We start from the raw sequence: 21,694 nt of genomic DNA on the forward strand, positions 1-21,694 counted from the left end.
TTTGTCAATAGGACAATCAAGCTGAAGCATAATGGAAAAAAAGAGTGAAAAGAAAACACACCATAATTTTAACAGTAGTTATCTATGGATTCTAAGTTATTTTTATTTCTTCTTTAGACATTTCTATATTATCTAAATGCAAATGTATATTTCCTTACCAAAAGAAAGGCTCAAAATATTAGCATTTGAAATTCCTGAGAGATATAAGAAGTAGTATCTTCAGTTGTTTGTGACCATCAGCCAGGCCTTCTGCTTTCTGGAGTAGTGCGTAGTTAAACTGTATTTTAAGAACTTTTTCTGAATAAAATATTAGTGTTTCCATTGTATCTGTGTTTTGACAAATTTACAAAATACAAACCTGAAGAAGCCACGGTCTACAGCTGAACGATTCATGATAACAGAGTCTTCCTGATTATATCCAGTGTATGATGCAATGGCCACAATTGAGTTGATGCCTGCAGTGAATTTAAAAAGCACATATTAAAAAAAAAAAAAAAAAAAAAAGCATACATTAAAACATCACCTGGAAAACAGGAAAACTGCCCTTTCTTTAAATCAACTTTAATTAAATCATATTTGCCATAAATGCTTGGGTGTTTGTTGTCACGGTAACTGCCAAAGTCTATTCCTCCTAGAATAGCAATCTGTGAGGCAACTACTCTGATGGCTAAATATCTCACACAAGCAAATCCTAAGACTAGTCACTCCCAATGTATCCATTCTCATAGTAAGTGATTATACATGTGAATCACCTCCTACTTAGAAAGTGCCTCCCCAAACCAAGTTTCATGATCCTCACAGCAACTCTGTGCCATAAACAAAATAAGCATTACTATTCTCATGAATCAGAAGAGAGAATTAATAATCTACCCATGATCTCAAAATTAATAAGCAATAGGCTCAAGCCCCAGCTCCTTGTCTCCCGATTTCTGGTTTTAGGTTTGAAACTGGTACTACCCTATTTCCCTCTCCTTGTACCACCAAAAAATTATCATATCTTTCCCGCCACAATGAAATTCTTAGTTGCTGCTGCCAAAACACTGTTTGATGAGCCCATAAAATAACTGGATATTCAACTCTCGCCTGTAATCCCAGCACTTTGGGAGGCCAAGGCAGGTGGATCACAAGGTCAAGAGATCAAGACCATCCTGGCCAACATGGTGAAACCCCATCTCAACTAAAAATACAAAAATTAGCTGGGTGTGGTGGCATGTGCCTGTAGTCCCAGCTACTCGGGAGGCTCACACAGGAGAATCCCTTAAACCCGGGAGGTGGAGGATGCAGTGAGCTGAGATCACACCACTGTACTCCAGCCTGGTGGCAGAGTGAGAATCTGTCTCGAAAATAAAATAAATAATATAACATAACATAACATAAAATAACTTGATATTCTTAACCTGGATATCATCATGAGGAAACAATAGTCAAACCTAAATTGAGACACAATGCAAAATAACTTTCCTGAACTCTTCACAAATGTCAAGGTCATGAAAGACAAGGAAAGACTAAGAAACTGTTCTAGATTAAGGAAAACTAAAGAAACATGTAATTAAATGCAATGCACAATCCTAGATTAGCTCCTAGACCCACTTAAAGACATCGTTAGGTTTGAATACAATAAAAATTGCTTTCTTTAAAAAAAAAAAAACCATCATTAGGACAACTGGCAAAATTTGAATTGAGGACTGCTGACTATATGGATAGCAATGTTATCCTGATTTGATGGCTGCACTACAGAGAATGTCCTTGTTCTTAGGAAACACATACTGAAGAAGGAAACACATGCTTCACGCCTGCAACTTACTCTCATGTGGTTCAGGAGAAGTAATAAAAAGGGAGAGAATAATAGAGCAAATGTGGTAAAATGTTAAAAGTTTTTTTAAAGATGGTATGATGGATCGGCTGTAGTGGCTTACATCTGTAATCCTGGCACTTTGGGATGCTGAGGTGGGAAAATCACTTGAGCCCAGAAGTTTGAGACCAGCCTGGGCAACAAAGCAGACCCTATCTCTACAAAAAAAAAGAACTTCAAACTAAGATGCCATGATGAAGTCAGGAATAACAGAACTGCAGTCCTGCCAGCCATGACTCTCCACTTACGCCAGTACCAAAGGAACATTTGCTTTCCAACCTAGTCCTCCTTCAGTATATGTATTTTCTTCTCTAGCCATAAAGAAACTGTATTATCTAAATGTTGGAGAAAACACAGCACTGCAAGCACAGCCCAAAGATACGTGCATACTGTGTAGACAACCTAACAGATTTTGCTTTTCTAGACAAGAGGAACCCCTTGTGGAGGATTTTGAAAGTAAGTAATTTTAACCTATGAGAATTTCCTATCAAAATGTTAGAGCCCCATTACAGTACAAATGTTACTGTAACATTCAAAGCCAAAAGTCTGTTAATACAAAAGATAACAACAGTGCCAAAGAACTCTACCATCTCCTTTAATAGTCAACTCATACCCTTCAGATTTCTCTTCGCCATTTTACCTACCATCCAGTCTCCCTGAGATTCCCCTCCTTACCAGCTACTTCTCAAACCTTCTCTCCTGATTTCTCTTCCTGGTATCTAAAATTGTCTGCCTCTGGCCTTTTTCTCAATCGAAATTCTCCTTAGGCAATTTCATAGTAATCTATAATTATCATTAATAAATAAAAAATTTTACATCTCTAGACTTGACTTTCTTTCAAATCATGTTTGCAACTCACTGTTGTTGGAAGTTCACGTCTTAGTGTTCTGACACTAAGACACTAAATTAAAATCAACATATCCAAAACAGAATTACTATCTTACCTCTAAAACCTCTTCCCCCTTCTAACATGTTCCCAATCTTATTTTTCCCCCAACCTATTCATAGCACCTCTCTTTAATCACTCAAGCCAGAAACACCAACAATATTTCCAATTCCTCTCTTCATTGTTCCACACTCGGCCATTCATCAAGCCCTATCAAGTGTATTTCAAAAGGTATCTTACCCATCATTCTTTTTCATTTATTTAGGACCTTGCCATTTCACATTTAGACTACTGCAAAAACCCCTAAATTATCACCCTGCTAATCCAGTACCTCACTGTAATCTACTCTTTATGCCGCTGTCAGAATGGTATTCCTAAAACAAATTTCTAATTGTATTACTTCCCTGATCCAAAAGGTTGGATGTGTCTCCATTTTCAAAATAAAAGTCAACCTGTTCAGGCTCTCTCCACACTGAGACCAAGCTTTCACTCCCATATATTTACACTCCACCCACACTAAGCTGACATGACTCCTAACTGTACCCATTTTTCATGACTTCATCCATGTGTGCCCTTGCTTAAACCACCTCTCAAATGCAAACACCCCTTCATCAATTTTGCTCCAGTCTAAAATGCCACCTTCTCCATGAAACTGAATCTAGACTTCCAACAGGAATTAATCGCTTCCATCAGTCTGTGCTTCCAAAGGACTTTGTACCTCCACCATAAGATTTTCCACATAACTACCTTTTAATTATGTTCACGTTTCCCACCATATTATAAATTCCGTGAGAACAGACACTATGTCATATTTATTTTTTAATCCTGCCAAGCACCCAGAAAAGTGCCTTAAACATGGCAGGATCTTAAATAACGTAGAGCAAAACTGACCATACCTGCTGGCAGCTCTCTAAATCGTAGATACTCCATAGACCGTGTAGTCACAAGTGGTTTTTGAGGATAGTAGAGAACATGGGCCAATGTGTCCATGCGAACATGGAAGTTGGTGATGTAAACTCCCATAGCCTGCTTACCCATAGCAGACTGGTATGTGTTTCTAGGGGACTAAACGTAAAAATGAAAAGCAGAATCAACGAAAAGTTACTATTGCTAATGGAAAAGACTCTGACAATAAATCAGAAGAAATATGATTGGTAAAATTCCTGATTTTTTTCAAAAACAGTAAGTAATAACCATTCGAAATAATCAATTACGGCTCTTAACCATGAAACACAACAGCAAGTATATCAAATGCTGATTCTGTAGGAGTTCAGAGCCTTTCATTTAAAGCCTTTTTCCCTCCAGATACGATTACAGAGTTACTTCCAATTTTTATTACTTCTCCCAATTCCTCACACCAGAAGACGAAAAGTGATACTAACCTGGTTATGATCAGGAAACGGAATAATAGATGCACAGACACCAAGGATCATTGAGGGATGAATCTCACAGTGTGTATATGTGGAACAATAAGCTACTTCTTTCTCCTGTAAATCATCTGGAGTCATTGCAAGCATCACTGTTTCTTCTTCCAGTGTATCAATATATTCCACTACCCCACTGGCCACAAGATCCTGCCAACTAAAAAAGAATTCACTCAATTTTCTATTTCCTGAAATATTTTAACTATTCCTCCTACTTAAAAGTATTCCTATATTTATATTTAAATATAGTTTATTATATATTAAATATACATATAATATATATTTATATATATAGTTTAATATTATATATAACTGACCAACATAGTTACATGATTGTTGACAGTGAAAAAGGTAAGCTGCTGGGGAATAAGGCCTGGTAGAATACACACCTAACTGTTACCAGTATTTACTTGTGAAGAAGAGTATAAATTGGAGGGCAATTTTTTAAATTTATAACACATATTATTTGAATGATTTTTACATTAGTATACATAACTATACATTCATTTGCTAAAAAAAATTTAAATCAGCTTCATCTTTTCACTAAATTTCTTATATTATTCATATTATATCATATTATATGTAATATATTATATTTAGATTATATAGGTTATTTCTCCTTATTACTATTAATAGATTTTAACATATCACAAAAAATTTTTTTTTGAGACAGAGTCTTGCTCTGCTGCCCAGGCTGGTACAATCAAAGCTCACTACTCCTGTACTCAAGTGATCCTCCTGCCTCAGGCCTCCTGAGTAGCTAGACTGCAGGTGCATTCCACCACACTTGACTAATTTTTTTATTTTTTGGAGAGATGGGAGTCTCCCTATATTGCCCAGACTGGTCTTGAACTCCTGGTCTCAAGCAGTCCTCCCACCTTGACCTCCCAAAGTGCTGAGATTACAGTCATGAGCCACTACACCTGGGCAATCAAAAGACTTTTAAGCTTAAACAAAATCCTATTAATTATCTTGCTTCATAATAAAAGTTAAGAAAAACAAATGTGACTCCTAAAGGTACAGAGTTTTTTGGGGGCAATGAAAGTATTCTAAAATTAGATGATGGGTGCACAACCTTGCAAACATACTAAAAACCACTATTGTATACTTTTTAAAAATCATTAACTTGCCAGACGTGGTGGCTCATGCCTGTAATCCCAGCACTCTGGGAGGCTGAGGCAGGCAGATCACTTGAGACCAGGAGTTCAAGACCAGCCTGGCCAACATGACGAAACCCTGTCTCTACCAAAAATACAAAAATTAGCTCGGTGTGGTGGCGCATGCCTGTAACCCCAGCTACTAGGGTGGTTGAGGCAGGAGAACTGCCTGAATCCAGGAGGCGGAGGTTACAGTGAGCCAAGATCGCATCACTGCACTCCAGCATGGGCGACAGAGTTGAGATTGTGTCAAAAAAAACAAAAAAATTAAAATTAAATAAAATTAAATTTAAAAATGGTTAATTTTATGGTATGTAAATTCTATCTCAATTTTTAATACACACATTTTTCTCACTGCATGTTTTTACCTGTAGTTGTTATATTCTCTCTCTTTCAATTGGTCAATATGCCTCTTCTTCAAAAGTAGCTTTTGTTTTTCCACAATCAGAAGTGGTCTGCAAATACGGCCTGCATCTGTATAGATCCGAATCTCCCTCTCTCGAATATCTCTGATCATAGAAACCTATATATACAAAGAAAAAAGTTCCATGAATTTTTATTTTCTCTTAGTTAAAAATACAATACAAATCCTACTAAATTTCTGGAGCAACCAATTTCTCAAGTAAAATGTGCAAATCTTAGTTTACCATTGTTTAACATATTATAAACTTAGGTAAAAATTTTATGAATGAAAAAAATCTAACCTTGGCAATTATAAAGCTGAACAATAATATCTGGTAATAATGTCATGCAAGTTAACATAGGAAATATTTTTTCAATACCACAAACACTAGTACATGACAATTTCTTATTTTGGCTCTTTGCTGATGACATATATCTCACCCTACAACCTTTCAAAAACCAGCCCTATGTCACTATGCTTTGACCATACTTTCCCAGTCATTAGCCTGACTTCTCACACACACCTATCAGATGTAAGCCTGACTACTCACACCCACCATCAGACAAATGGCTTACAGTCTAGCTATCTAACACAGTGGATAGCCACATGTGACTACTGAGCACTTGAAATGTCGCCATTCTGAACTGAGATGTGCTGTTAAGTATAAACCACATAATGGATTTGAAAGACAGCACCAAAACAGGAAAAAAAAGAATGTAAAATGGTTTATTAATAATTTTTATATTAATAGAATGTTGATGTAATACTTTGGGATTATCAAGTCAAATAAAATATGCTATTAGAGACCAGGCGCAATGGCTCATGCCTGTAATCCCAACACTTTGGGAGGCCAATGTGGGCAGATCACCTGAGGTCAGGAGTTTGAGACCAGCCTGGCAAACTTGGTGAAATCCTGTCTCTACTAAAAATACAAAAATTATCTGGGTGTGGTGGCACGCGCTTGTAATCCCAGCTCCTCAGGAGGCTGAGGTAGAAGAATCACTTGAACCTGGGAGGCAGAGGTTGCAGTGAGCCGATATCATGCCACTGCACTCCAACCTGAGTAACAGAGTAAGACCCTGTCTCAAAAAACAAAATAAAACAACAAAACATCAAGTTTTTCTCCAAAATGAAAGAGTCAAAAGACAAGAAAGAGAAAAATGCTCCAAGTTCCTAGTCTACTGCCTGTCCTTAGAAAGTAATTTAAGGAGAAAACACTGTGAGCAAAAATATCATGAGTAGTATTCTAAAGTCCAAGAAAGATTCTGCTTTCAAATGCACTGCCTTAAGTTCTTAGAAAACTAACATTCCTGACAGAATATAGCTCTACGGTCTTTTTTTTTTTAATAAAAACAGGGTCTTGATACGTTGCCCCAGGCTGGTTGGTCCTAAATTCCTAGCTTTAAGCGATCCTCCCACCTCAGCCAGCCAAAGTTACGGGATTACAGGCATGAGCCACCACACCCGACCACTCTACCTCACCCACCAGGTGTTTTTGTAAACACAGTTTTATTAGTTTATGTATTACCAATGGCTGGTTCTCACTACAATAGCAGAGTTAAATACATAACACATACTGTATGATGAACAAAACCCGGGTGTGGTGGCACACACCCTGTGGTCTCAGCCACTTAGGAGACTGAGGTGGGAGGATCGCTGGGGCCCAGAAGGTAGAGGCTGCAATGAACCATGATTGTGCTACTGCATTCCAGCCTGGGCGACAGAGGGAGATCCTCTCCAAAAAAAAAAAAAAATACAGCCAACCTACTGCATAGCTCCCAACACTTTGGGAAGCCAAGGCAGGAAGGACTGCTTGAGCCCAGGAGTTCAAGACCAGCCGGGCAACATAGTGAGACCCCACCTCTATTTAAAAATACAGAGAGAGAGAGAGAAAGAAAGAGACATTTTTTTGAGCTTTCTCTTAGCCTTGCCTGCCCTCAAGTGAATCACTCTCTTCCTGCCTTCAAGCTGTAAATAAGCCTGGGTCAAAATCCAGGTCCAGGCTGGGCTCAGTGGCTCACATCTGTTATCCCAGCACTTTGGGAGGCCAAGGCAGGCAGACGGCTTGAGCCCAGGAGTTCAAGACCAGCCTGGCCAACTATCGCAAAACCCCATCTCTACCAAAAATACAAAAATTGGCTGGGCGCAGTGGCTCATGTCTGTAATCCCAGCACTTTGGGAGGCTGAGGCAGGCGGATCACCTGAGGTCAGGAGTTTGAGACTAGGCTGGCCAACATGGAGAAACCCAGCCTCTACTAAAAATACAAAATTAGCTAGGCATGGTGGCAGGCACCTATAATCCTAGCTACTCAGGAGGCTGAGGCAGGAATTGCCTGAACCTGGGAGGCAGAGGCTGCAGTGAGCTGAGATCGTGCCAGTGCACTCCAGCCTGAGCGAGAGAGCGAGACTCTCTCTCAAAAAAAATAAAAATAGAAATACAAAAATTAGCCGGGCACAGTGGTACACGTCTGTAATCCCAGCTATTCAGGAGGCTGAGGCATGAGAATTTCTTGAACCTGGGAGACAGAGGTTGCAGTGAGCTAAGATCGCAACACTGCACTCCAGCCTGGGTGACAGAGCCAGACTCTGTCCCCACCCCCGCCCCCCGCCCCAGAAAAAACACTCAGGGCCTGCTGCTGGAAAATGCCCAGAACCACCAAATTCTCTTCTCTGCTTTGTTAGGTACAAAGAGTAGTTACTGGCTAAGTGTGTTCAGTTTCTCTCCAAAACCACTTTCACCCAAGGTATATAGATTTGGGAAAATTAAAAGCCTGAGCTACATTCCCCAAACAGTATACTAAAACCCTTATTTGGGAGAGTAATAAAGTTCACAATATATTGTAATGATTCTTTTTTAATTATTATTTTATTTTTATTTTTGGAGACAGAGTCTTGCTCTGTCGCCCAGGCTGGAGTGCAATGGCGCAATCTCTGCTCATTGCAGCCTCTGCCTCCCAGGTTCAAGCAATTCTCATGCCTCAGCTTCCCGAGTAGCTGGGACTACAGGTGCATGCCACCATGCCTGGTTGATTTTTTTATTTTTAGCAGAGACGCGGTTTTGCCATGTTGGCCAGGCTGGTCTTGAACTCCTGACCTCAAGTAATCCGCCTGCCTCGGCCTCCCAAAGTGCTGGGATTATAGGCATGAGCCACTAGGCCCAGCCTTATTATAATGATTTTTTAAAAACCCATCCTAATCCCAAAGCACTTCAATATCCTCCAAAATCCTCCAAAATATAAAAGAATCTATTAGCGGTATATCACATTTTATTAATGAATCTCTGAATTCAAAGGATAAATCCCAGATGGTTATTCCCTTTTTAAAAGTATTCTCAGCTTTATAAAAAGATCCCCAAAAGAATTTTTACTTTAACTAAAATATAATTTAATAATTTAAAATGTGTCAAAATTTTTGGAAGCATGTATCCAAAGATTAAGGCAAGCAATAACGTTTTTTGTTTTTTTTTTTGAGACAGAGTCTCGCTCTGTGGCCAGGCTGGAGTGCAGTGGCGTGACCTTGGCTCACTGCAACCTCCGCCTCCTGGGTTCAAGCAATTCTCCTGCTTCAGCTTCCTGAGTAGCTGGGACTACAGGTGCGCATGACCACGCCCAGCTAATTTTTGTATTTTCAGTAGAGACGGGGTTTCACCATGTTGGCCAGAATGGTCTCAATCTCTTGACCTTGTGATCCGCCCTCCTCAGCCTCCCAAAGTGCTGGGATTACAGGCGTAAGCCACCATGCCCAGGCTTTTTTTTATTTTTTGAGACAGAGTCCCACTCTGTCACCCAGGCTGGAGTACAGTGGCGCGATCTCACCTCACTGTAACCCCCACCTCCTGGGTTCAAGTGATTCTCCTGTCTCAGCCTCCCCAGTAGCTGCGATTACAGGCCCATGCCACCATGCCTGACTAATTGTTGTATTTTTAGTAGAGATGCGGTTTCACCATATTGGCCAGGCTGTGCTTGAACTCCTGACCTCAGGGGATCTACCTGCCTCGGCCTCCCAAAGTGCTGGGATTACAGGCATGAGCCACTGTGCCCAGCCTAGCAATAACTTATAATTAAATTTATACTTTACAGTTCAAGGAAATAAAGTTCAAAGAAAAGATGCCAATGCAAAGATAACTTTCACTAGTCGTATGCCTTATTTAAAAATCTCACAGACCACACCCTCTTAACTAAAGATTCTTACTTCAGATACAATGATGTCCATCTGACGTCGCAATTTCCTTAGGGTGTTCATAAGTTGTTCAGGATCTTTATGTATTCCAACCCAGCAGCCATTAACAAAAATCTTGGTTGCACTACAAAAGAAAAAGCAAAAGCATTTTACGCTTAACAATTCTATACCAAGCAACAACTAAAGATTAACTACAGTTTAAAAAGCTAATTCCATCTATACACACTCAGCAATAGCTGCAGGAGAAATTTCTTCTAAGTTTTCCATACTCCATTCTTCTAAAAATTCCAGAATTGGAGATGGTTGAGATCCAACTGAAATATATGCCATCAACGCTAAATTCTTCACAAGTCCTACAGCATGGCCCTAAAAAATAAACCAAGTATTAGTCATTCTGATTTTGCATGCCTATCAGACTTCTTTTCCATAAACATTTTTCCTTCAATGTGATTTCAAGATTTATTCTTACTTTCTAAGAATACAATTATTTAAAAAATCTTATTTCTAAACCACTCTGCATAATTTTTTAAACATCTACTCTAAAAGCAATTATGCCCTACATAATTACTCACTGACTTTTTGTCCTGAATATAAATTCTAATGTATTACCTCTGGGGTCTCGGCAGGACACACCATCCCCCACAACGTATTATGCAACTGTCTTGGTTTTGCTAGCTTGCCATCTCTACCAATAGGAGAATTTAAACGACGCAGGTGAGAAAGAGTAGACGCAAAAGTCAGGCGGTTTAATACCTAGAAAAAAATAGCCAATCTTTAAAGTCTGGACATTTCTGTGATTCATAGTATTACACTGAGGCAAAGTCAAGTTTTACACATAATCTACTGAGTATCAAACTGTTCCCCATTTCTCTATTCTTTCCCTGAATAATGTAGTTTGACACCTTAACTTACCTGCCACTTGCAGCAGGGATGGCAAATACATTCTAACATACCACATAAACATTCTGTGTATGGTCTCCAAACAAACACTAGGACATTAGTTTCATGAAGGCAGGGAATTTTTTAAAATTGTTTTATTCTCTGTTGTATCCCAGCACCTAAAACAGTACTTGGCATTCATTAGATATTCAATAAGTGTTACGTTAAATTCTACCAACTCACACTCCTTTGATCATAGCAGACATCACTAATTCATCTCATTACTTTTTCCAGACTGAGGCCTCTGAATCTAATAGAAAAATGCAAACATCCATTACCAATACTTACAGGATACTAACCAAGATGTTATTTATAAATAAGATAATATTTAGGGCAACATAAAGCAGACAACTCAAGCTCTGTATTATTAATTATTTATAAATCTCCATCTTCCCCTAGTCCTTAAACAACTCAAACCTCCTTCCTCTTTCCTAAGTCTTCTGTCATCGATAAGCAGCATCACCTTTCTCTCAATCTGGAAATCTCAAAATCATTTTTGTCGACAAGTTCCTCCTTCCACACATCTATAAACATACCCTGTCAATTCTATTTTCAAATTTTCTAAAAAACCTAGCCCCTCCCTTCCCAATGTCACAGTAATAGACCAGCCCATTTCCCCTCATCTATACTACGTCCATCAGCTCTGCCTGGTTCCCTCCAATCCCTGCCTGGTTCCCTCCAATCTACCTTCCTCACTTGCCAGAATTATTAAACACTTACCCACTTAAAAATTAAACAGATAGCCACTGGCTACTGAAGAGCACAACACTGAAGTCCTCCTCAATGAAGCCCCAAAAACGACCTTCCCTTTACAATCACTCCTGTACTCGACTGACATCACCACACACCCTCACCTCCATGCCTTTGACCATGCTATTGCCACAGAATGAAATGCACTTCTCCATTCTGCTCTGCCTGGTGAAATGATACCACCTCTACAAAGCCATCTGACCCACCTCCAGGAAGAACTATTCTCTTTTCTGTACTCACTGGAGTTTTCAACCATTCAACGAAATCAATCACAAAGTCTTATGAAACTTACTTACTAAATATTTCTAAAATTTACTCTCCATCTCTATAAAACTGCTCCAGTCCAGTCCCTAATTATTTCTCACCCCAGGCTGTTGCAACAATCTTCCTGCCACTGGCCGGGCGCGGTGGCTCAAGCCTGTAATCCCAGCACTTTGGGAGGCCGAGGCGGGTGGATCACGAGGTCAGCAGATCGAGACTATCCTGGCTAACATGGTGAAACCCCATCTCTACTAAAAATACAAAAAACTAGCCGGGCGTGGTGGCGGGCGCCTGTAGTCTCAGCTACTAGGGAGGCTGAGGCGGGAGAATGGCGTGAACCCGGGAGGCGGAGCTTGCAGTGAGCCGAGATCACGCCACTGCACTCCAGCCTGGGAGACACAGCGAGACCCCGTCTCAAAAAAAAAAAAAAAATCTTCCTGCCACCAACCTTGCCCTTCTCAAGTCTTTTCTGCACACTGCCAATTACTGTGAATTTGTGCGAAAGAACAAAAATGACCACGTCACTCCTCTTCATGAGCTGGTTCCCATCCTCCTAAGCCTCCACTTTGATTTGAAAACCCAGAACGGCTCTAGCTCCCACCACAGACACACATTCCTTCCTCCTTCTATCTCTTAACTCAGAATATTAAGTTCTCTAAGCTCTCTTATGAGCTGCTGGTTCTACCTACCTGGCAACTTGGGGCGTTTTCCAATTACTCTTCAAGATTCAGTTCAGGTGTTACCTCCCAAACAAGGACTTCTTTTCACCTTCTCAGGCTGTGCTAAGTACCTTTCTCCAGCATTCCCACAGAGCAGTAGTGCACATCTCTTATCAAAATAGTTACCATGCCATGTTCTAATTATCTGTTTACATCTATCTACAAGCATAGGCTGTGAACTACTGAAGATCAGGATCACTGCATCTCCAGCATGTGGCAGAGTGCCTGGCACATCACAGGTCCCAATAACAATTCCTTGAACTTGGCCAGGCGCAGTGGCTCACGCCTGTAATCCCAACACTTTAGGAGGCCGAAGTGGGCGGATCACAAGGTCAGGAGATCGATACCATCCTGGCTAACACGGTGAAACCCCGCCTCTACTAAAAATACAAAAAATTAGCCAGGCATGGTGGCACGCACCTGTAGTCCCAGCTACTCGGGAGGCTGAGGCAGGAAAATGGCATAAACCCGGGAGGTAGAGTTTGCAGTAAGCGGAGATCACCACTGCACTCTAGCCTGGGTGAGAGAGCAAGACTCTGTCTCAAAAAAAAAAAAAATTCCTTGCCCTGAATTTGCAATGTGGCATTTGTCATAACACAGCACAGGGCATAGTGAGCTACACATGAATGAATCTGTTTCCTCTGCTAAATGCTGATGAGCTCCCTGAGGCTGAGATAGCATCTCATTCACGTATGTGAACTCAGTATCACAAATATCAAATATACCCAATAAATCCTTACTGAATTAAAAGGAATTTAAATATTAACTTTGCTATCAGCAGCCCCTCAAAATTTCTTAGAGCATCCAGATTTCTAGGAAAAAGGAGCTTGAAATTGGTGTCCGAATGCCAAATCAATCAGGTGATACTGGTATAGGCTAGTTTAAACAAGGAAAGGAAGGGGAGATACCCCTAAAAATGGCATAAAGTACATTATAGATTTTCAATCATCTATGAAAAGCAAATATAAAAAATTAAAATGCCTAGTGAGACACTCTTTGAAAAGCTTTTCTCCATTACTCCATCTGAGAATAGCTACTGTAGTCACTATATATGCAACAGACCAACATATAGAAACCAGTGTCAGAAGTACTGTATTTTCCAACAAAGGAGGGCGATGACCATTTATTCTCTGGGTTAGCTTCTAATATGGAGCTTTTAAGACATAACAATTTCACTAACATGGACGGTCTCACCCACTAAGTAGCTACTCTAATTTCTCAATTATTTTAAAACTGCAAGCCAAAAATCTATCTTAGTAATGCTAATAGTTAATTTAAGAAAATTTCATGTTCATAATTCAAAAGTCTCCTTAAGTTTTTTGTTGTCTCACTCTTTTTGCCCAGGCTGGAGTGCAGTGGCACGATCTCAGCTCACTGCAACCTCCGCCTCCTGGGTACAAGCGATTCTCCTGCCTCAGCCTCTCAAATAGAGTAGTTGGGATTACAGTCACCCACCACCACGCCCAGCTAATTTTTGTATATTTAGTAGAGACAGGATCTCGCCATGTTGGCCAGGTTGGTCTCAAACTCCTGACTTCAGGTGATCCAGGCCGCCTTGACCTCCCAAAGTGCTCGAATTACAGGCATGAGCCACCGCCACTGGCACCCAGTAGTTTTACATTTGATCAAGTAAGAAAAGCAAAATAATTTACATTCAACAAACAAAAGAATCTACCAATCCTATAAACATGTTTCCTATTGAACCTGTAGTCATAGTTGGCACACTTACCTGAGATACTCCAGCTCTGGCTTGATGAGCTTTCTTTTGATCACCCCAGTTTCCAGTAGCTAAAGAGTATTTTAGGCCATCAGATATGATCCGTGTTTTAATTGCCAACTCCAAGTTAAAATCCTTTCCTCGATCAATGAATTTCTGTGCATAGATCCGCACTTCTTTAAGCAAATTCTTAAACATACTGCCAAATAAAATGATATTATTTTAAACACCTAGCGGTCTACAACATATATTCTCAACAGGAGCAATATTGCAAAAAAAAAAAATGCGAGTATTTTGCAATATTTCCCAAAAAAAAAAAGTGAGTAAAAAAATATGTGAGTAGAAAAAAAGTGTGGGGAAGGTGAGCAAAAATTGTTTGGGCAGAGTGAAAGTTCTTGCTCTTTTATGTTGCTCTTTTATGTCTCAAGCACAGATATACACATAGTACATGAACATACATGGCAGGGGAGCAATTACACAAAAATGTCAAAGAGGTGGGGCGCGGTGGCTCACATCTGTAATCCCAGCACTTTGGGAAGCTGAGGCAGGTAGATCACCTGAGGTCAGGAGTTTGAGACCAGCCTGGCCAATATGGAAAAACACCGTCTCTACTAAAAATACAAAAATTAGCCGGGTTTGATGGCACATGCCTGTAGTCTCAGCTACTCGGGAGGCTGAGACAGGAGAATCGCTTGAACCTAGGAGGCAGAGGTTGCAGTGAGTCCAGATCGTGCCACTGTACTCCAACCTGGACAACACAAGCGAAATTCCATCTCAAAAAACAGAAATGTTAAAAGAGGCTCCTTAGTGGAGTAATAACAAAAAAAGGTTGAAAAACACTAACCTATAACATACTAAATAACAAAACACGTGCAAAACACTGCTAATGTTATCCTTTTTGTACTGTCTACATATTTCATTTTTAAAAATAACTTTTTTCCAATTATAGAAAATATGGCAAATATAAAAACATCAAGAATAGAATTAAAAACTGCACATAATATCAATACTGTGAGACAATCACTGATAGTATTTTTATATATTTCTCTCCAGCTTTTGTATATATGTGTACAAAGCGGAACAAAATCCAATATTAGCCCTTAGGGAAACCAAGGCAATCATTCAGCTTTCTCAAACATCTTACAAAGCTACCAGAGGAATAAAGAAAATATAAACATGTAATATATTGTCCTCATAAACCTGGCTTTCCCAGACATGAACCAAAACTAAATCTGAGCAAGTAGCAATAAGAATGTAGCTAACTTCATAAGTACCCAACGTGGGTGCCAACACAGTTTAGCCTGGCCATGTGCAATGACTGACCTAAAGTGAAATAAATCTCCCTACTTTAACAACTTCATTCTGTCATTCTATAATTCCTTACCCTCTAAATAAGAATGCCAGCAGCGGCCCAGCAAGATCCAATCTCTTGTTTCCATAGTGATCTCTATCATCTAGTTCTCTTCTACCCAAAGCTGCCAGAAGTAACCTATGCACCATATATCTTAGAAAAAGAAAAGAAAAAAGAAAGGAAAACAGTTTTAGGCTTTTCTTGATTTATATGTTAAAAACATCATTTTTGACTTTAAGAAAAACCTTTATCTCAACTATATCTTGATAAAGAACTTAAAACAATGAAACTTAACATACCCCAAGAAATAGGCTTTTTTGGTCTCACAAAAATCACTGACACCAACATGAGGGAGCATTTCTTTTTGTAAAACTTCCTTTGCATATTTAATTCTTTTCTCTTTAGTAACACCAGGCTTTGCCCCTCTCGAACCAATGAAATTTAGTGCAACATTCTGTTCTTGGATGACAAAAGCTTCATCGAGAGAAGGTTTAACCTATCAGACAATTTAAATAAAGGTTATTTTCAAATTCATGTTGTTACCTTAAAATGAGTAAACTGTCACTTAGTTTATAACATACCAAGTGTCCCTACGAACCTAATAAAATATGTGAATATTTTTAGAAAATCAAGGAATCACAAATTCTTAGCAGACCCCTCAGAGATCTAGAGATCTCTGACAAAATCCACTCATCAGCACAGGCATTACACTTTCTAGAAAAATACAAATAATTCCATTATAAAAAGAGTAGTGCATGGCCGGAAGCAGTAGCTCATGCCTGTAATCCCAGCACTTTTAGAGGCTGAGGTGGGCAGATAGCTTAAGTCCAGGAGTTTGCGACTAGTCTGGGCAACATGGTGAAACCCCATCTCTGCTAAAAATACAAAAATCAGCCGCTGCAGTGGCACAGGCCTGTAGTCCCAGCTACATGGGAGGCTAAAGTGAGAGAATCGCTTGAACCCTGGAGGCAGAGGTTGCAGTGAGCCAAGATGATGCCACTGTACTCCAGCCTGGGTGACAGAGTGAGACGCTGTCTCAAAAGGGAAAAAAAAAAGTGGTGCATTTCTTTTTTACATTTTACCAATGGCAAAATAAAGTTCCAGATATCTAAAACCAATTTACAGAAGTTTCAAAGTCAAATTAAAGTTTACTGAACTACAAATGCTTAATGTGCCAGACTGTTCAGACTGTTTCCAGTTTTGGTATTTAAAAATGTTTGGCCCGGGTCGGGTGGGGCTCACTCCTATAATCCTAGCACTTTGAAAGGCCAAAACAGGAGGATGGCTTGAGCCCAGGAGTTCGAGACCATCCTGGGAAAGAAAATGAGAACCTAAATCTACAAAAGAAAACTAAATTTTTATCCAGTATGTACTCCGGATGTTTTAAAAAAAAAAAAAAAAAAAAAAAAAAAAGATTTGCTGGGCCTGGAGGCTCACGCCTATAATCCATCCCAGCACTTTGGGAGGCCGAGGCGGGCAGATCACAAGGTCAGGAGTTCAAGACCAGCCAGGCCAACACAGTGAAACCCTGTCTCTACTAAAAATACAAAAATTAGCCAGGCATGGTGGCACATGCCTGTAGTCCCAGCTACTTGGGAGGCTGAGGCAGGAGAATCGCTTGAACCCGGGAGGTGGAAGTTGCAGTGAGCCAAGATTGCACCACTGTACTCCAGCCTAGGTGACCTTGTCTCCAAAAAAAAAAAAAAAGGCCAAGGAAGGATTATAAAAGACTAAAAAGACATACAATCAAAACGTGACGTATGATTCTGAATTGGATTCTGAACTATATAAGATATTGAACTTGGCCGGGCGCGGTGGCTCAAGCCTGTAATCCCAGCACTTTGGGAGGCCAAGACAGGCGGATCACGAGGTCGGGAGATCGAGACCATCCTGGCTAACACGGTGAAACCCCGTCTCTACTAAAAAAATACAAAAAACTAGCCAGGCGAGGTGGCGGGCGCCTGTAGTCCCAGCTACTCGGGAGGCTGAGGCAGGAGAATGGCGTGAACCCGGGAGGCGGAGCTTGCAGTGAGCTGAGATCCGGCCACTGCACTCCAGCCTGGGCGACAGAGCGAGACTCCGTCTCAAAAAAAAAAAAAAAAAAAAAAAAAAAAAAACAAAGATATTGAACTTAAATTACTATATACTATTAATGTATAGATCTTATTACTTAATAGTTTTCAATATTATCAGGACAACTGATAAAAATCTGAGTAAGATCTGTACATTACCAGTATTGTTGTAATCCCATCACTTTGGGAGGCCAAGGTGGGCAGATCACCTGAGGTCAGGAGTTTGAGACCAGCCTGGCCAACACAGTGAAACCTCATCTCTACTAAAAATACAAAAATTAGCTGGGAGTGGTGGCACATGCCTGTAGTCCCAGTCACTTGGGAGGCTGAGGCAGGAGAATCGTTTGAACCCGGGAGGCGGAGGTTGTGGTAAGCCAAGATCACACCACTGCACTCCAGGCTGGGCAACAGAGTGAGACTCCATCTCAAAAAAAACAAAACAAACAACAACAACAAAAAAAACAGTACTGTATCTAAGTAAAATTTTCTCATTTAAATAATTATACTATGATTATGTAAGTGAATGTATTGATTATTAGGAAATATACACTGAAGTCTTTAGGAGTAAGAGGCTATTGCCTATAACTTACTCTCCAATGGTCCAGAAAAAAAAAATGTGTTATATATAGAAAGAATGAATGATAAAGCAAATGTGACAAAAGTAACAACTGGTGAATTTGAGTGAAGAGTATATAAGAATTCTCTATACAATTCTTGCAACTTTTATTTTTTATTTTGAGACAAGGTCTTACCCTGTCGCCCAGGCTGGAGTGGGGAGGCATGATTAGGGCTCACTGCAGCCTCCACCTCCTGGGCTCAAGCAATCTTCCCACCTCAGCCTCCCCAGTAGCTGGGACTACAGGTACATGCCACCATGACAGGTTAACCTTTTGTATTTTTTGTAGAGACAGGTCTCCCTATGTTGCCCAGGCTGGTCTCGAACTCCTGGACTCAAGTGATCCTCCCACCTTGGCCTCCCAAAGGCTGGGATTATGCTTGGTCTTTTTGTAACTTTTCTGTAAGTCTGAAATTATTTCAAAATGAAAAGTTAAACAACAGGTATCAACTACTCATTTTCCCTTTTTACTAAATTGGACCAAGCTGGTGTGCTTCTGCAAGCTTCCTTACCACTGTTTCTTCTTGCTGTTGTCACTAACTCCAGCTGCCTCTGGTTTTCATGTCTATTTTACACCAAACTGTCAGAAAAGAGGCCCAGGCAGGGCTGAAAGCTTTTACCACACAGTAAATGGCATGAGATTTGTGACAGCTAAATTACTCTTCAGAACAGCTTTCTACTATTTTAAGGTTAGCAACAATCAGTAACTCTAAATCTCTTATAAAGCTCTGTGAATACATTTTGCTTTCACATTACCATTTCCATCATCTCTGGATCTTCAAAATCATAAATAATATGTTCTAAAATATCTCTGTCAGACACAAAACCTAATGCTCTGAACACAATAATGATGGGAACTTCTTGCTTGATATATGGTAGAGTTGCCACAATGCGCTGACCAATAGCACTCTTTTTTGCACCCTAGAAAAATAAACTATCATTAGAACATGAATATACAAAAGCTCACAGCAATAGAAAAACATCAAGAGAACTATTTAATATATGTATGTATTCTTTGTGCATATTTCAAAAGAAGTATGCCTCCCAATACTGTGAGGAACCTGCTATGAATGTATTTCAAAACCACTGAAACAAGTGTACTAATTTTTTTACACACAGGCTGGTCACAGACCTGAGAGAGCTTCCATTCTCTCCTATCTGCCTGCCAAGATTCTCTCAGAATTACTCAATACTGTATTTGGAAATCACTTCTGGCTGCAAAAAAATATGAATACTGATTCCTCACCCTCCCCAACCTATCCCCCCTCCAAAAAAATTAAACCTGTGGAAGAAAGAAATATATAAGAGGTAAAAAAAGAGACAATATGGATAGACAAATATGGAAAAAAAGCTAAGCACACAATGAAAAATAAACATTAAATCAGAGCTGGTCTGTGAGGCATTTCCTTGTTTCAATGTTTCAAAACTAATAGCCCTTTCACACAGCTTCTTTTTTCCAATTTCTCCCTCTTTAATTGTACACACATAAAAAACCAATTAAAAGTTACTAACCTATGACACACCTGATTTCTCAGTTTTAATCATATTTGTTTGCTTCAATATCAATTTCACTCTATCTTCCCTTGGCCTCACAACCCTACATTATTATAATCCCTCTAATAACTTCCGTCATCTTCCTCCTCCCACCTCAGGCCTCCTTCAGAACTCCTCTCATGGGCATGTTCAGTAACAGCTTTTCATAAATGACACCCAAATCTTCATCTTGATCTTTTTCCTGTACCCTCAGCCCCCATATCTCCAATTGCCAATTCGTTGTTTCTATGTGGACATCAATTATTCCATTTAGTCTATTATTTGTTTCATCATGGATCTTATTTCAGAACAAGCAGAACATTAAAAAATAATATAGCTGGGCATAGTGGCTCATGCATGTAATCCTGGCACTTTGGGAGGCCAAGGTGGGAGGATTGCCTGAGCCCAGCATTTCAAGACCAGCCTGGGCAACATAGTGGGACCTCATCTCTATAAATATTTTTAAAATTTTAGGCCGGGCACAATGGCTCACAGGCTGGGTGCAGGGGCTCACACCTGTAATCCCAGCACTTTGGAAGGCCAAGGCGGGCAGATCACCAGAGGCTAGGAGTTCGAGATCAGCCTGGCTAACATGGTGAAACCCCGTCTCTACTAAATATACAAAATTAGCTGGGCATGGTGGCACACACCTGTAATCCCAGCTACTCAGCAGGCTGAGGCAGGAGAATCGCTTGAACCTGGGAGGCGGAGGTTTCAGCGAGCTGGGATCGAGCCACTGCACTCCAGACTTGGTCTCCAAAAAAAAAATTTTTTTTAAAGAAAAAAATCATAATGTCTACAACATGCACTCCCCAAAAATCTTATCTAAAACTGAACTTATTATATTCTCTCCTAAATCAATTACTCGAAGTTCACCACTCTCCTGGAACCTCAGAATACAAACCATAGTATCTTAACTGACTCATCCTTTTATCTTATCAAACTCACCATCAAATCCAGATCATTTTCCATTCTCTGCCTCCAATTAATTCATTTTGTTCAGAGTTGCCATGACAGTCTCCCTAATATACTGTTTGTGTCTTGGCCCTCCATCATCCAGGCCGATGCCTCTCAACAAAGAATGCACATCACAATCACCTGGGGACCTCTTTCAAATACTTGTACCTGGGCCCCATTCCAGCCCTATTCCCACCATTGAACTTGGAAGAGTCATAGGTTATTGATGTGAACCTTTAGTTAAGATCCACTAATCCAGATCCACCCTAATCACCTACTTGTCATTCACTATTCAACATACTCCATTCAGCTCAATCAGAGTTATCTTCCAGTGATTCTCCAAACACTCATCCCCACTCTCCTCTAATAAGAAAGTCCTTCCAGTTTCTCTCTGCTTATATAACTCCACACCATCTTTCAAAGTGTAAGTCAAGTCCAATCTTCTCTATTAAGTTTCATGAACAGGTCAGGGGCAGTGGCTCATGTCAGCACTTTGGAAGGCCAAGACAGGCGCGTCACTTGAGCTCAGGAGTTCGAGACCAACCTAAGCAACATAGTGAAACCCTGTCTCTACTAAAAATACAAAATTAGCCAGGTGTGGTGTGACAGGCCTATAATCTAACTACTTGGGAGGCTGAGGCACGAGAATCACTTGAGCCAGGAGGTGGAGGTTGCACTGAGCCGAGATCGTGCCACTGCACTCCAGCCTAGCAACAGAGTGAGACTCTGTCTCAAAAAAAAAAAAAAAAAAAAAAAAAAAACGTTGCATGGACCACACCATACTAGTATCTCATTCTCCTCCAAACTAATATATATAATAGGTGTCATTTGGCCTCTGCACTGTGTTACTATCATTTAATGCCTAAAGCTTGTATTCC

At 40.1% G+C, this 21,694-nt stretch overlaps 1 protein-coding gene across 1 annotated transcript in view; it reads right to left on the reverse strand.

Annotated features, from left to right (window-relative positions):
• The window catches only part of POLR2B (RNA polymerase II subunit B), a 51,085-nt gene that overhangs the window by 10,197 nt on the left and 19,194 nt on the right, over positions 1-21,694 (reverse strand). Inside the window, exons 8-18 of the mRNA XM_025385198.1 lie at positions 19,083-19,247; positions 15,938-16,134; positions 15,672-15,791; positions 14,300-14,486; positions 10,511-10,654; positions 10,128-10,267; positions 9,914-10,025; positions 5,688-5,842; positions 4,121-4,319; positions 3,635-3,803; positions 359-455 (exon numbers count right to left, since the gene is read on the reverse strand). Of these exons, the coding sequence (XP_025240983.1) occupies positions 359-455; positions 3,635-3,803; positions 4,121-4,319; positions 5,688-5,842; positions 9,914-10,025; positions 10,128-10,267; positions 10,511-10,654; positions 14,300-14,486; positions 15,672-15,791; positions 15,938-16,134; positions 19,083-19,247 (1,685 nt within the window). The remainder of the gene's footprint in view (positions 1-358; positions 456-3,634; positions 3,804-4,120; positions 4,320-5,687; positions 5,843-9,913; positions 10,026-10,127; positions 10,268-10,510; positions 10,655-14,299; positions 14,487-15,671; positions 15,792-15,937; positions 16,135-19,082; positions 19,248-21,694) is intronic.

Source organism: Theropithecus gelada, chromosome 5, assembly GCF_003255815.1.
Source record: "Theropithecus gelada isolate Dixy chromosome 5, Tgel_1.0, whole genome shotgun sequence".
Taxonomy (NCBI): Eukaryota; Metazoa; Chordata; class Mammalia; order Primates; family Cercopithecidae; genus Theropithecus; species Theropithecus gelada.